Source organism: Vanessa atalanta, chromosome 9 (genome assembly GCF_905147765.1).
Source record: "Vanessa atalanta chromosome 9, ilVanAtal1.2, whole genome shotgun sequence".
Classification (NCBI taxonomy): Eukaryota; Metazoa; Arthropoda; class Insecta; order Lepidoptera; family Nymphalidae; genus Vanessa; species Vanessa atalanta.
Window position 1 is genome coordinate 5,306,263 of NC_061879.1, and position 15,605 is coordinate 5,321,867.

General features: G+C 33.3%; 2 protein-coding genes across 2 annotated transcripts; both read right to left on the minus strand.

The window, feature by feature from the left end:
- Positions 1-897: 897 nt before the first annotated feature.
- Positions 898-5,594, minus strand: LOC125066539 (synaptojanin-1). The gene has a single exon (XM_047674647.1). It carries the CDS (start codon positions 5,475-5,477, stop codon positions 2,190-2,192), a length of 3,288 nt encoding a protein of 1,095 aa, XP_047530603.1. The 5' UTR covers positions 5,478-5,594; the 3' UTR covers positions 898-2,189.
- Positions 5,595-6,325: 731 nt separating this feature from the next.
- Positions 6,326-13,971, minus strand: LOC125066542 (polyphosphoinositide phosphatase). Its single transcript, XM_047674654.1, has 12 exons — positions 13,793-13,971; positions 13,386-13,596; positions 12,255-12,675; positions 11,734-12,054; positions 11,002-11,346; positions 9,700-9,898; positions 9,108-9,241; positions 8,465-8,692; positions 8,017-8,200; positions 7,196-7,350; positions 6,792-6,986; positions 6,326-6,660 (listed from the first exon to the last, which is right to left on the minus strand). Exons 1-12 carry the CDS (start codon positions 13,865-13,867, stop codon positions 6,420-6,422), a joined length of 2,709 nt encoding a protein of 902 aa, XP_047530610.1. The 5' UTR covers positions 13,868-13,971; the 3' UTR covers positions 6,326-6,419.
- Positions 13,972-15,605: the final 1,634 nt, after the last annotated feature.

A 15,605-nucleotide genomic window follows, 5' to 3' on the forward strand; every position in this document is an offset into this window, starting at 1 on the left:
TTCGATTGATAACTACTATCGCAAGTCGTATCATGATTACTTCGTAGTTCGTAAATGGGATACAAGCCTTATTCACAGAACTAGCGGCTGAATAATATTTTCTATTTATATATCCTTGAGAAAATTATTGCAGTAGGTTAAAAATATTAATTCAACCGATAGCTTATTAACAATAGCTTGAAATTGCCCGTACCCTGAAAGGATATTTACTAATGATCAATATCACTAAAATTATACTTAAAATAGCGCTCTACAAATGGTGTATATGTAGCAGTCAATTAAATTAATTAGCCTTTTAATAAAAAGGCTAGTCATTTTACTAAACGGCACCGTTGAGCCGTTTATATTATCAGGAGAGTCTTAAGCAAATCCCCATTCTATGAACAGAAGATGTAGTGGCTGAATGTCATTCAAGATGCTGATTGAAAAGCGCCGCTTAGTAAAAGGCTAGACTGTTAATTAAATGGCTAATTAAGCTTTGCCTGCAAGATAAATCAACCTATTACTGTAAATTCTAGAATCACAAAATACAGCGACATTAAGCGATAATAACATCAAATAATGTCGAGATTAACAACGTTGACACATATTTTCTACAAAAGAAATTATATTCATTTTGATTGCCCTCAAAGTACAGACAGACATCTCTTGTTTCGTATAAATATTGAAATAGAGATGTTTTGAATAAAATACGAAAACATTATACTTACAACAAAATATAAATAACTTAAATAAATATTTTTACGAAACTAAAATCAATTGTTTCAAATATATTTGCTTTTTGTCAAATGTTACAGCGAGCTTAAAATTAAATTACTGATATACATCCATTGATAGATTACAATAATAAATAATAATAATCGTTTTTTGTTAGTATCAAATAAGAAAACAGATTCATCTTGTACACTGCCATATATTTGAAGTATTGTGTTCATTATTTAACAATATTTGATTACAGAAGACAATCTCACAATTCTATTAACTTTATAAAATATGTTTATTGCGACTTATTATGTAAATAAATAGTTTCAAATCTCGTAAACGACCAATGTTCAAAATACATTTTACTCCTACATATATACTGTTACAACAAAAGCTAGACTCACATTTTGTAAAAATATGTCTTTGATCCAATATATTACTGAAACGTTGGTCCGAAAATAATAAATAACATATTAAACAAAGAATTAAAACTAAAAATATGTAGACATACTGGCCATACCAGTTGCTTAGTATTGAAAATAATCATGGTGAAGTTGATACACTAATAATAAAATAAGATAAGCCTATCAGTTTAAGAATTATCATACTATTGCATCAACGTATTAAATATATTATCCTTGATATAAAAATAATATAATGTTATTCCTAAAAATAAAAATGTTCAAATTTTAATCTATAATTACATAATTTTAATTAAATAACATATCAAAATTAATATATTGTGTAAATCTTAATGTTTATAACATCATAATAAAATTTACAGAAGAATAAAGACTCACTATAGTTTCTAATTTTTCGTTGATATCTAATAATATTATAATAACAATAAACTGAGAACTTCCCTCATAGTAAATTTCTTATGATCAAATGTACAAAGTTACACATTACACATACAACTAATAGCTATAAATGAACAATGTACCAAGTTTTCATAAAACATATAGGAACCCAAACAAGAATAAAAAATTATGTAAAATAGCTGTTAATTCAGTGCGAAATATAGGAATTCATTTAACATATAAAATTACGTAAAAAAATGTAGACGTCTAATGAGATCAATAGTAAAATTCTGCCATTTCCAATTGAATATAACCTTTAGAATACAAAAAATATATCAGGAATACTTCTTGCTAAATATAATTTATTTTTATAAAAAGTAAAAAAATAAAAAGTACTACGTAGAACAGAAAATTAACAATAATTACTATTATAAGTAAAGAAATACTAGGATATTTTGATCAATACATCACAGCCTATTAAAATAAATTTAAAAAGGGTAATAAGTATGTTTAATATAATTTTGAATAGAGCTATAATAACGGCGATAACATATAAGACGATAGAACATTGCTTAAAAATTATTGCAATATGTTTATTGAATTTGTAACATTTCAACTACTATAATATTGAATACCACTTCTATTATCAATAACAAACAAATTTAAAGCATATTTCGCCATATGGATCTAAATAACTGGTCGTGGGCGGGCTGGCAAAGGAGGTGGCGCTCCTTGGCGGGCAGGTACTGGAGGAGGATGACTAGTCGGAGGAGGAGTGCTGCTAGCTGGTGGCGGCGGAGGTGCGCATTGTGGCGGAGGAAGAATGTCAGCAGGAGGAGATGTTGGTACAGGCTGTAGTACATTACCACCTATGTCATTTTGAAATGGCGCAGGACGAGGAGGAGGCGGCCTTGCTGGACTTACCGCCGGTGTCCTCGATGGTATTAGGGGTGTAGGCGATGGAGCTGGAGGTCTACTCGGTTGTTGTCTACGTGGTGTAGGAGGAGCAGATCGTAGAGGGCGTTCGCTGGGTAATTCACCGAATAAAGGAATTGTGTTATTGGAACACAAATTAACTTCTGACTTAACAATATCGATCCAATTAGGTGACTTCAATGATATTAGTAATGGAATAGAACAAGCTGAAATTTGTCCTTTCTGTGCTGCAGCCAAGGCATGTTGACCATCTCTAAATGTTATACTCAATGTAAGATCATCAATAAAACGTACTAATGTTACTTCCCCAATTATAGCTAATTCTTGCAGAACTGCAGTCATCAAATTATCATCAAAAATAGATTCTTCGTTATCAAATTCTTCTGCTGGTTGGACAATAATGCTAGCATCAGGCGGACCCAAGTCTTTAACCACATCATAAAAAACTTCCATACACTTTGTATAACTAACTTGTGACACTTCTATTTCTAAGATAGCAATCACCGGTCGGTGATCGCTCTGTTTTAGTTCAGCACGTCCATAGTGCAATATTTTTCCAGCGGCTAATTCTGATGTTGTTTCTGGATCAATGGTATACTTGCGACTTCTCCATAAGACGCGATCAGTCCACGCTGGAGCCCGACATTTTTCGCTGGTATCATAATCGTCACTAAATAAATCATATTTATAAGTAGGAAGGAAAGTAATTTCTCCCTCAAAACAATTTTTAAAAACTAAATCTTGTGATTTTTGGCGCAATAGTTGATCTTGCTCTAAAAGTCTTTGCATGTTATTTTGTGACGCTAATAATCGCGTTTCATCCTTATCTAGATCAATACGGTAGTTGAAATCTCCACACCAAAAGACATAATCATGAGAATATAAGGACCGCCCCATAGGAAAAGCAATTTTTCGCGTGATTTCTGTATAATCTGCATTACGTTCTGAAACTTGAGATTGCCCTGCAGCAAAATGAGCACAGACAAAACATAGGGATGTCCCATATATTACGAGACGAATGGCCACAGCTCCTTTATTTCCAGTTGCTCCACCAAGCCCTGTTTTGACAGAATCAAGGGCTACATCTCTGATATGTGGAATTAAATCTTTCCTTGCAAACAGGAAAAGACAGACACCCACCAACTGATGGCTTGATAAAAGCGTATAGGAAGCATCTCTCGCTAGTATCTTATCCAATTCTTCGCTCCATGCCTTTGCATTATCAGAACTAGCTGCCATAATATTACTAGCATTTAAATCAACTATCTCTTGAAAACCAATAGCAAATATGTCTGATGGATGATCTTTTAAGTTTACTGTGTTTACTAAAGCTGAATTTGGGCAATCCAGTAACCAATCTGATAATGAAACATCTTTATATGCAAGGCTTCTGAAATGTTTACCACCATTCACATTGTATGTTCCAATTGTAATACGTATACTAGATGGTTGCGTAAATTCATTTGCTCTTCTGCACATTTCTCTAAGAACAGGTGTGGATGTGTGTAAAATATTAGATGGTAGCAAAATCCTTGTGCGATCGGCTAGTTCTGAATTGAGAGTAGAGCCCAAAAGTAATATATCAATAGCTTCTTGTTTTGAGTTATCTAACAAATTATTTTGTATGGTGCGAGCAGCCGATCTTGCTCCATCTATTAACTTAGAGCCACCTTGTATTGCACCAGTGCCTGCATAAATTTTTGACACTTCATTGCCATTGTTCACCCACATCTGTTTAAAAACTTCCTCAAATCTATTAACATTCTGTTTTTTATCAACACATTGTAGTAACATGAGCTGTATTGCAAGCATCTCTAGGCCAATAAATGTTTGTATAGCATTTGTTCGATCCAAACAATCTAAGCAATTAGTACGTATTACACCCTTTTGAATGTTATAAATATCATTACCTCTAGCACTGAAAATGCTAATACTATCATAATAATTTTCAATAATCTTCTTAAACTTTGATAGTGCTGAATCAATTGATGATGCTTTAACTTCCTGGTGGTAATCAAATATAATCTGTGCAACATCATTATGAGCAGACTCATTGAGATGTCTCTGAAAAGCATTGCTTAGAGTAGCCTCACCTTCGCTTCCTCCTATTAAACTTGAGCCCAAAAGATTAACAACTACAAGGGACCCATAATTACGCTTCAACTGAGAGAAATGTCTATCACATGCACTAGTTGATGCGTCATATCCTCTCGACATTTTTACTTTATGTGAACCAACCTGAATCCCTGGCTGTTCCCAAAAAAGTGGAACTGATCCCCTAGTTTGAATATATGATGCTACAGAATCATCTATGTAAATTGCTTGTTCAGTTTCCACAAAGTTAGCAACATTACCATCATCATTGCAACCTCTAACATTGAATCTTGTTCCTGCTCTTTCACAGCTCAACCTGGACACGAGCACAGCCCTTGCTTGTCTATGACCTACATAAATAGTTCTTATCTCAACTGATCCACACATTGCTCGAGTAAGCCAATCATCACAATCAATTCCAAATCTTATGAGGTGAATAAACAAGGTTCTATTCCAAAAGAATCTATTATCTGAGTTAGCTCCTTTGCTTTTTCTTTGGGAACAAAGAGTAAGATCGAATAAATTATCGGTGGTTTTACCGGAGTTCCATGAAAAATAGAAGGTGCCAGAGTTAAGTAATTTTCTCACTTCTGAAATTTTGTCTTCGCTCTGAGATTGATAGAAAAGAGGTAAAAATTGTGTTTGAGTTATTTTGAATACTTCAATGTCGCCTACCTTGCCAACGGAACAGCAGCCCGTGACGAGAACAAGGTGTAATAAGCAACTTTCTCCGGAATTTAACTGTAGAACACCTAAACATCCATATGCATCAGCAATTTTATGGTATTGTTTACGCAAAGTTTCCGTCTCTTGAAACGACAGGGAAACCACCGCTTGAGATTCGAATAATAATGCAGTATCTTTATTTCTGTGTTGCAAAATTACACTATACGGATTAGGTGGAGAAGATTTTTCAAGAACTTTGAAACCTTTAGACATAGCCATTGTGGCTGTCTCGATTTACTTCTGATCGATAAACATCCGCCCCTTAAATGAATTATTTGTTAAATAATGCACTAATTGGATTTAATATAAGGACACCAGCGGCTGAATGCTGATGACCAGCCCACCATCTAAATGTCAATAACGTCACGCACGTCACATCAACTTTTTTTTTTTGTAACCTAATAAACATGACTTGGAATCCCATAATTTCAATCACAGATTAAAATAATAAACGGTATATCTTATTTAAGTACTAGGTATGAATATAGGCCCTTAATTTAAGGAATAATAACGAATGTATATATTATTAAAAAATAACTGAAATTGAGGGATTTATAAACTATTCATTTTATATATTATAGAAGACAATCATTACGTTACTGAAATGGTATTAGAAAACTTTATTGAGGTAAACTTATGTCATTTTTGTTTTTTAAGCCCAAAAGTCCATCATGATAGCAAAATAATCATACATTTGTTACAAGTACTTATAGGGTAAACTATGTATAGGATATATAAGAAAAATATGGTATAATATACATTCAGTCTTCGTGGGCATATTCTTAGGTTCTTTTGTTTATCAATCGAATTTATTTTCTTTTTTAAAAAAAGGAAATAATAAGAATAGTTAATAATTTTTTTATTATAATGATGTTCGAATTTCGACCTCAGTGGCCGCTGTATATATGTTTTATTCTCAGATTATAAAACAATATGTATATTGAATAGTATATAATGGTAATATATAATACACCATTTCAGATCATCCATAACATTTATTCTTTTAATAATAATTTTAAACATATAACAATAATATATTATTAAAATCTTCACGATTTATGTATAAATAGTTATTTCAGCCTAAAAATAAGCATAAAGTTCAAGCAAAGAATAATTATTAAATCTTTGCATTTAAAAGAATAGTATTATTTTACATGATAATTATAAGCTAAAATTTACATATTTATTATATAACGCGATGGATTCTTGAGGTACGACAATTTTTCCATTACTTCGTGCTACATATTCCTGGTATATTTCTTTGGAAGCTTTGGTGACGGTGGGCGGGATGACATCAACGGAGCTGTCAATCGTAAAGGCGCTGCTCACGGTCATCACAATGTGGATATCTGGTTTGTACCGTGGATTGGAACGTCGCTCAAAGTTCACATAGCGTTTGTACCTACATTCATAAATACGTTCAAACAATAAATTATATGTTCAGAGTATTTTTATGATATATTTCAGAGATGTCCTTATATAACAGTATCGTTAACTACTTAAATATTATTCATCGGATAAAAATATACTTACAGCAACATATCCCGCTTGCTAGGCTCTTCTACTTTGATGCAATTATAACGTTTAATAGCTGGAAAGAGCGGCGTTTCTTCAACTTCCTTTTCTTCCAACAGCTTGGCCACCATTGTTATGGGAGACATTATGGACTGACGGGAGTTTGGTGTTGAGCTTGTGAGGTCATCATCTGACGTAGAGTCACTGTTCGAACTAGAAACAAATTGGACGGTAGAATATTATTGCTCGTATTATCTGAGATTTACATTTTACTCGGTACTTTATTCCATTTTAATACAATATGTTTAAGGTAGAACAAAACTATGAAGCTATTGGAAAATAACATTTGCATGTCTTAGTATTATTCACTTATTTTTTTTATTAGATCACTATTGAATGTTCTTTAATAAGAAACCACTCACTCGCTAGAATTGTTGGAAATAGTGCTGGATCTTCCACTAATTACTGGATTTTTCGAACTGGGCCCTTTTACTTGACCTACAGACCGGCCGCGCACTACGAAAGGACTTAAATTCTCATATGAGTTCGGAGCGAGATCCCTTAGTGTGTGGTACATCTAAAACAATTTGTTAATACATTTCAATATTATTTAAATAAAAATACATTGTTTCTCCACTTCCTGTAAATACATTTACATAATGTCGCAAAAAGCGACCAAAATTAATTTTTAAAATTTATTTATTTGTTTAGTAAATTTACATTAATTTAATATTTATAAAAGGGAAGTAACGACTGTATTGATAATTTATTTTTATTGTACTTTAATTGAAAAAGTATGGCTGGGTTCAAAATTTAATTTCCAGTGAAATAGGAAGTTAGTCCTTGGAGAATAGTATTGCTGATATCTTATGTGAATGGGGAGCCAATATCGCGGTGCAATGACAGCGAAAAGTGGTGTTTATTTCTGGTTATCTCAAAAGCATAAGAAGAAGGCACCACGTTGCTCAAGTTATAGAGGGATAAATATTAAAAGGGGCCAGGATAAATTTACACTGTTGTAAAATAAGAGTAATGAAAGAAGTGAGGGAAAAAATCTGGTCTCGATTTATTCGCTATAAACGGGGTACACTCTGCAACTGTACACACAAGTTCATTTTACGCGATTCTAAGTGATGGCAATGGGGAGTATTGTTAAGAACGTACACGAAGGCACGACATACGCCTTCGAATAGAGGTGTCTAAAAGTTTTTAAACCTTATATTTATGTACTGGTTTCGTTTACCTTAAACTCGAAACAGTCCGCGAAGACGGTGTACTCGAAGGGGCGGTTGTACTCCTGGTAGGGGTCCACCATCTCCAGCGCGTCGCCCTGCAGGCCGATGACCTCGCAGCACAGCTTGCGCATTTCCAGCGCCGCGCGCGGCAGGCTGCGCGCCGCCGCCTCGTCCCACCAGCGCGTCAGCGACCTGAACCGTTCCATGTTCAAACATTACTCTCACATTCTCCATCAAAGTGTATGGAACACTTATGCATTAGTTTAATAGGGTCAATAGGGATTTGGGGATTAACGAGCGAACGAATCCATATCAGCCGGTAGCTGGTAGGTATTGGAATTTAACAGGACTTCATTAATATGCCAAATAATGGCATTAGTTTTAAATTCGAATATCCCTATTCTCTTCGTTTCGAATTTCAGGACGCGGCTGTCAAAATATACGTTTTAATAATACCTGTTGCTTGGTATGTAAACCATGGTCTCTGGGTGATGTAGGTAGTAATCGGTGGGGTACTCCCATATCGCTGGTTGGTTGGGGTCCGGTACGAACAGGCCAAGGAACAAGTTCATCGTGTTCTGCTTCTCCGCGTCCGAGAAAGTGTTGGAGTAGTAACGGCTCAAGGTCTGCATGATATCGTTGCCGTGGGACGACCAAGGCGCTGTTTTACGATATGTTTTAATTCTGAAAATTAAAGTTGAATGTAGTTTATTTTATTAATAAATTAGCTAAAGCTAATAAAGAAAATAAGCTGAAGAAAATCATGATTATTATTCTACAAATGATATATGATAAAAACATAAGATCAACTATTACAGACTAATAGACTTTAAAGGCGCTAATGTAGTGACATTAGTGCCTTTAAAGCCTGGTAGTCTGCGATAATACCTGCGTTAAATACATAAATAATTTCGTGATCACACCGCTATGCATCCCTGAGAACTTAGAATTTGTTACATTATTAGTTGTGGCTCTTAATTTAGTCGACCTTTACTATACCCATGGATTGAGATGAGTCATCTCCAGTTTGCGGGAAGCGCAAGGCGTCAAGAGGTGTTTGAATCACGAACACTTAGTTGACTGACAATATATTATGTACCTGTGGACAAGTTGCGAACCGCCGTACTGCAGCGCCAGAGTGTCACCGTGGTCTTCGTATAGTCCTTCCAAAAGTCTGACGCAGTCCGAATCGAATTCGATAACTGGTTCTTCGATTAAACCTAATGCATACAACTGTAACAAATATATTATTTAACATACATAAAGTTGTATAATGTACATTCATATTACAAATCCGAAAGTAAGTATGTCTGTCTGTTGCTCTTTCACGAATCACTGAACCGAATTTGATGAAATTTGGTATGAAACAAACTTGAATATAACCTGACGACCAAACTGTAAAACGCGAGCGAAGTCGCGGGCTCCGACTCGTTATTTATAAAAATATATTAGCAATGAATAATTTAATCTAACAACATTATATGATAGTAATTAATATATTAGAAATGTATACTTAATCGATTTCTTATAAATATTATTAGATTTGATCATGATAAGAAGTGATTGAAATGAGCTATATAGAAGATGGAATTGGCAATCAAAAATAATTAATAATTCAATATAGAAAAATATATATTTTTTAATCTTCTGTATATCATGAGAAATACTTAAAAGGACCGCTCCGCACTGACCTGATGAGCCAGCACGCACTTGCCGATTGCGAACTGCGCCGTGTTGGTCCTGTCGAGGCAGTCCACGCAGTTGACGCGCACGAGTCCGGTCTGCAGGCGACCGGCCTGGTGTCCCGGCACGCCCATCTCCTCGCCGTAGCCCTTGTCGCTCAGGAATATACCCGTCCGGCGGACCACGGTCCGGGCTATAGCCGATAGTCTGAAAATTTGGTGACAATTCTTTAACATACATGCTTATAACGCTACTGTAAGTGCATGGGTCGTATGTCTTTTATATTTATTTGAATATTTTAAAATTTTAAACATAAGGTTTGAAACTTTGAAATAGCGGAGAATTTTCTATGTAAATACTTAATATGATACTAATAAAATATATGAAATAATATTTTTGCTCCCCTTTAAACTACGCGATTGATACATACAACCCATTGCTGTAACATCCTGACAGCGAAAAGCTAATACGCGAATTTATTTAACAAAAATTGTGTAGATTGAATGCAGTAGAAGTATGGAACACGCTTCATTCTATAATAAAGTAAAGTAACAGCCTATTTCCAGGCCTCTCCTTTGAGAAGATTTGGAGCTCATTCTACCATACCGTTTGAGCCAATGCAATGGAGAGGTAATATACATGAGGCTGAACTTTATCCAATACATACAGCTTCCTCACGATGTATTCCTTCATCGCCGAGCACCAAATGAAGCACAATATTGCCCCTTTGACAGAATCTGACGGTATTTTATTACCCTGAAGGTCTGAAGTCTTTGGTCCAGCTCCTGAACTCTTTCCAATTATTATAAAAAAATGGTATAGTTTAGCGCACGAGCAAATGGGTCACCTGTTGGTAAGTGGTCACCACCGCCCATAAACAATGGCGCTGTAAAAAATATTAACCAATGCACCACATACCACCTTACATCGCTAATGTACCACTAACCTTGGGAAATAGGATTTTATGTCCCTTGTGCCTGTAGTTACACTGGCTCACTCACCCTTCAAACCAGAACACAACAATACTGATACTGTTGTTTAGCTGTAGAATATTTGATGAGTTGGTGGTACCTACCCAGACGAACTTGCACAAAGACTTACCACCAAATAAAAATTATGTCGGATTGTCATCCCATTGGAATATGAAAACAACAGATTAGAGATATCTCTATATCTCCTAAACAGTTGGTTAGCCTCCGTTGAGAATGTCCGGTAAAATCGGTCAGAACATAACATCGTCATCAAAAATATAAAGAGTAAAAGAGAAGGCAAAACATATATAAAATTTATAATACTCTATTAAAACTTACTTGTCGAGCACTTTAGCGTCAGCGCCTTTGTTCATCCTAGCCATATCCAGATGGAAATATTGTATTGCATTTTCTGGAGACAAAAACTGGTTGAGGTATTTCACGGCATTACTGATGACTTCTGTTAAAAGAGATTCATGTTTTCTCTTTTCCCTCTTTTTGACTAGATTTAGTATCATAATGGGGGAACCGTATCGCGTCATAAGGTTATTAAAATGTTTCGCCGGTATCTCAGCATATGGATCACTGCGGTCAATCATTATAGCCGGCTTAGGAACCATTTTAGATATATCTTGTGACCAGAAGCTGGGTATCGATCCTCTCATTTGAACAAATGAACTAAACCTGTAATATTTCAATTAATCATTTAGATTATAATAATAAAGTCTTCATTCACTATCTAAAATGATCAGATGAATAATTGTCTATTGTAGATATTTTTATTCATTTGTAGATTAAGGAATAACATTTATGAAAAATATTGCGTTTATTTCCAAAATCGTTTGTGATACAGTTTAAAAGAATTTAGATTCTCATCTTTAAAATAATTTAGAACAGTATTTCTTACAGTTAACAATGATGATATCAAAATATTTTTTTGAGATTTAATTGAACTCTATAAATTGTGCCCGATATAATATATCACTATCACTTTATACATCATTATTAATGAATAAGGGAAGTTTTTCAAGCATAATGTCAACCACACAATCATTAAATTAATTTCCATACCTGCCAGCAGAAAAGGAGGAGATCATTGCATCAAGAACTATCTGTTCAGTTTCCACTTCGTTGGCGACATCGCCGTGCATATTAGCACCTCTCTTTAAGAACCTTGTGCCCGCATATCGATTGCTTCTTCTAGCAATAAGAGTCAAATATATAGGCCGACCGAATATATTTAGGTTACTTTGCTCAATAAACCCATGTATAATGTAAAGAATCCAATCAGGATGCAGTTGTGAATGCACAACAGATAAAAGGTGGCTGTTCCAAACAAATCTCCACTGTGGTACTGTTCTCACACCAAACTCTAATTTTGTATTTTGTACCCTAGAAAAAAAATACGTCTGTCTACTTACATGTTATTTTTTCACTAAACACCAAAACCATTTATTCTAGTTTGAAGGGTGATTGAGCTGACACAGTTACACTCACAAAGAGGAGATATAACATATTTCTAACTTTGGAAACTACTATAAAATATTTGAAAAAAGGAAATGTAAATATAGCATTAATAAACATATACCCACCCAGTTTTGAGTTGTCTCTCAAGTAACTGTTTTTTCCATGTTTCAAAGATGTCTTCATCATCTTGTTCATTATTACATGTGCACTTTTCCTGTTCAGAGTTCAAATTTGACTGATATACAGCTGCAGTGACCGGTTTGGGAAATAAAGCTGGTGCCAATTTTCTCGGAGGTGCCATATTCATTTGTAATGTATGTGTTATATCATAACTATAGCTGTAATAAAAGTTTGTTGAGAGATCTATTGCTAGGAACATTTTAACATATCGCTGTTCGTCTGGATGCAGTGGCTTGTTGCTTTCATTAGGAATGTATATCATTGCAGTGTCTTCAATTTTATAAATGGAATGTGAGCCAATCACAGCTATCTTACGTCTTTTTGTTACTAATATTATATAATAGCCTTCCAGGAATCTTATGAACCCTGTAATGAAAGGGTATAAATTTTATATGTGATAATAGAATCACTGTCATTCTCTCTTAAGCAACATTATTTATATTTTTTCATTATTGTTATCTTATGTGACCTTATAAGTTAAACTAAATCAAATTTTACATTAAATTTTTATAACATACATTATAAATAAGTCATATAATTTATTTAGAGCATTTAACTACAATATTGAAGAACCATTTGAAATATTCAAGCTCAGCAAATATATTTTTTTTAAGTACCCTGGATCATTAGAGTAGAAATAAAATCTGGTCTATAAAGTAGCACCTTTAGTAATAAATTCTGTGACTCTTGAATAGCTGATATGATTCTATGACCAATTGCTTGTACATATAAAAAAGAGTGATTTAAACTATTGTAATTAATTTATTTGCTTATTAATTTTGACATGATGCATTTATTTGATTTAATTTTAGATTAAATAAATAATTCCCCATTAAAATATTCCCACCTTTTAAGAATAATTTTTCAGTGGATCAGAATTTCTTTGCCTTCATGTGGGTTTCCTCATAGTATTTTCCTTTGCCACCAAACACCACACAAACAAATTTATTAATGGGTTAATTTAAGCCTTCTGTTAAGTAGTAGAGCTTAACAAAAAAATTTTTTTTACATATACAACTAACTATCTTTGCTCTTTCATTAAAGAGTAATTTGTTTAATAAAAGTTCAATACAAACCCACAATGCCGAAGGCTGATACAAGCTTATTTAATCCAGGTGACCGGCCACTCCTATTACCAAATCCAATCATGTTCAACAGTTGATGTATTTCCTGTTTATTGTACTCAACTTTATCATCAACTAAAATTAGTTCCTTTGAATCTGTTCTGTCTATTTTTAGTACACGGAATCTTGTTTGTGTATTATTTGATCCAATTAAATAAAATCTCTGGAAATTATAATTGTAACTTGCTTGATATATTTATAGGAGTAAGAGTAAAAAAAGATAATTTTGTGACAATAGCAAATATGCAGGCAAACCGAATAAAAATTAAATGTAAATGACAACACATATGTGGATATATGGTAATTGTTTATTTCATAATTAAAAAAAAGGAATTTATGAATGAGTTACTCCTACTTACAGTTTTGGTTTCATATAAAGCTATCCTTTGAATAGAGCTTATAATTGGATGAAATACTAAATTTCGTTTAGACATTTTAATTTATGATTTTAATTTCTCAAAAATACTTTATTTAAAGCATTTAGCAACAATAATATGAAAAATTATTTATTTTGATTTTTTGACATGTATCAGTGACAATTCATAGATGACAGCTGGAGTCGGCAAAAGGCCTGACAGACAGACAGAGCTCTAATGACATTACAACAAAGTTTAAAGTAATGTTTGAAATTTGAAAATAAGGATTGTTTGTATTTTTGGTTATCATTAGTCATTTTAGTTTCCATGAAAAAAAATGATTTTTATTTATAATAACATATCGATCGATATTTGATTAAAATTAACAAAAACTTTATTCAAATCCATACTATTTAGGTTCAGCTGTAACGATCATGGATTCAATTGTTATTCATATATAAATCAGATAAAAAATTAACCTAAAGCAAAAAGTATATCAGACGAAACTTGTTCATTAATAAGTGCCAATAACATAGTCACTAGTCAGTCAATAGTTAGGGAGGAGAAAGAGGCTTTGAGATTTTTGTTCTTATGATTAGCATGGTACTTTATCGAAAATAGCTTCACTGTAAAATGTGTTTTTACCAATTGTCTTTTCTTTACGTTAGTATAGCTGACAAAGACACATAATTTAATTAGCTATAAATAAATTTTAATAGGTAGTTACCATATCATAATTACATACTTTTATATGTATATTAGAAGCTGATTTATATGTATATTATGCAAAAACATTTGAATAAAATTTGTGAAGTATACAATAGCAGCATATTTGCATATATTTATAGTTCACTCAACCGTATTAAATTGTTTATAAACATAATTATCAAATTTATACATAAGGGTTATACACATTATATACAAACAGCCTCAAATTTAATATTTGGCTTAATTTACTGTTAATGGTATAAATGAATTAAACATAGTTGTTTGTTAGCTGACACCTATTATGTGAGATTTTCGTAGGTATATTTCGTAATTCTTTAATGTATTAATATCGCTTTAAGCATTGCAATATAATTAGCATTAGCATTAGCAGCCTGTAAATTTCCCACTGCTGGGCTAAGGCCTCGTCTCCCTTTAAGAAAAAGGTTTGGAGCATATTCCACCACGCTGCTCCAATGCGGGTTGGTGGAATACACATGTGGCAGAATTTCGTTGAAATTAGACACTTGCAGGTTTCCTCACGATGTTTTCCTTCACCGCCGAGCACGAGATGAATTATAAACAGAAATTAAGCACCTGAAAATTCAGTGGTGCTTGCCTGATAGTAAAGATGCACGCGTTCTAACCACTGGGCCATCTCGGCTCTCTATATAATGTTAACGGCAATATAATGTTACGATTTTAACTATTATGAAATGCCCATAGCATTTGAGAAACCGTGATATTCTTTTAGCAATTTATTAAATTTTAAATACTAAATTTAAATTACAATGTACTAACATCTTTATTGTTAAAATATTTTTTCTGCGCCCTTATTTGGCCGCTATATACAGTTAAGTATAAAATCTCTATATCAGTAGTAAAAGACGTAATAACGAAATTGAAGACATTGTTTGTTCAAATTTACTCATCTTCATTTGAATATATGTTCATTAGTGCATTCATAAGTGTGTGTACTATTGTAACATTCTTTAATTAAACTCTGACGGTTATTTGCATAAAAAAATACCATTTTGTAAATCTTTGACTGACTGTTCTTATTCTGTATCTTCTTGTCTCGTTAATTTGAGAACCTGATCTTTCTTCCCAG

Excerpts from the sequence above, each read along its gene's own strand:
- LOC125066542 (XM_047674654.1), bottom strand. The coding sequence starts at position 13,867 with ATGTCTAAACGAAATTTAGTATTTCATCCAATTATAAGCTCTATTCAA. Across the intron at positions 8,201-8,464 it reads GTTTACATACCAAGCAACAG|GTCGCTGACGCGCTGGTGGG; the intron begins GTATTATTAAAA and ends GGAACGGTTCAG. Across the intron at positions 6,661-6,791 it reads AGCAAGCGGGATATGTTGCT|GTACAAACGCTATGTGAACT; the intron begins GTAAGTATATTT and ends TTATGAATGTAG.
- LOC125066539 (XM_047674647.1), bottom strand. The coding sequence starts at position 5,477 with ATGGCTATGTCTAAAGGTTTCAAAGTTCTTGAAAAATCTTCTCCACCT.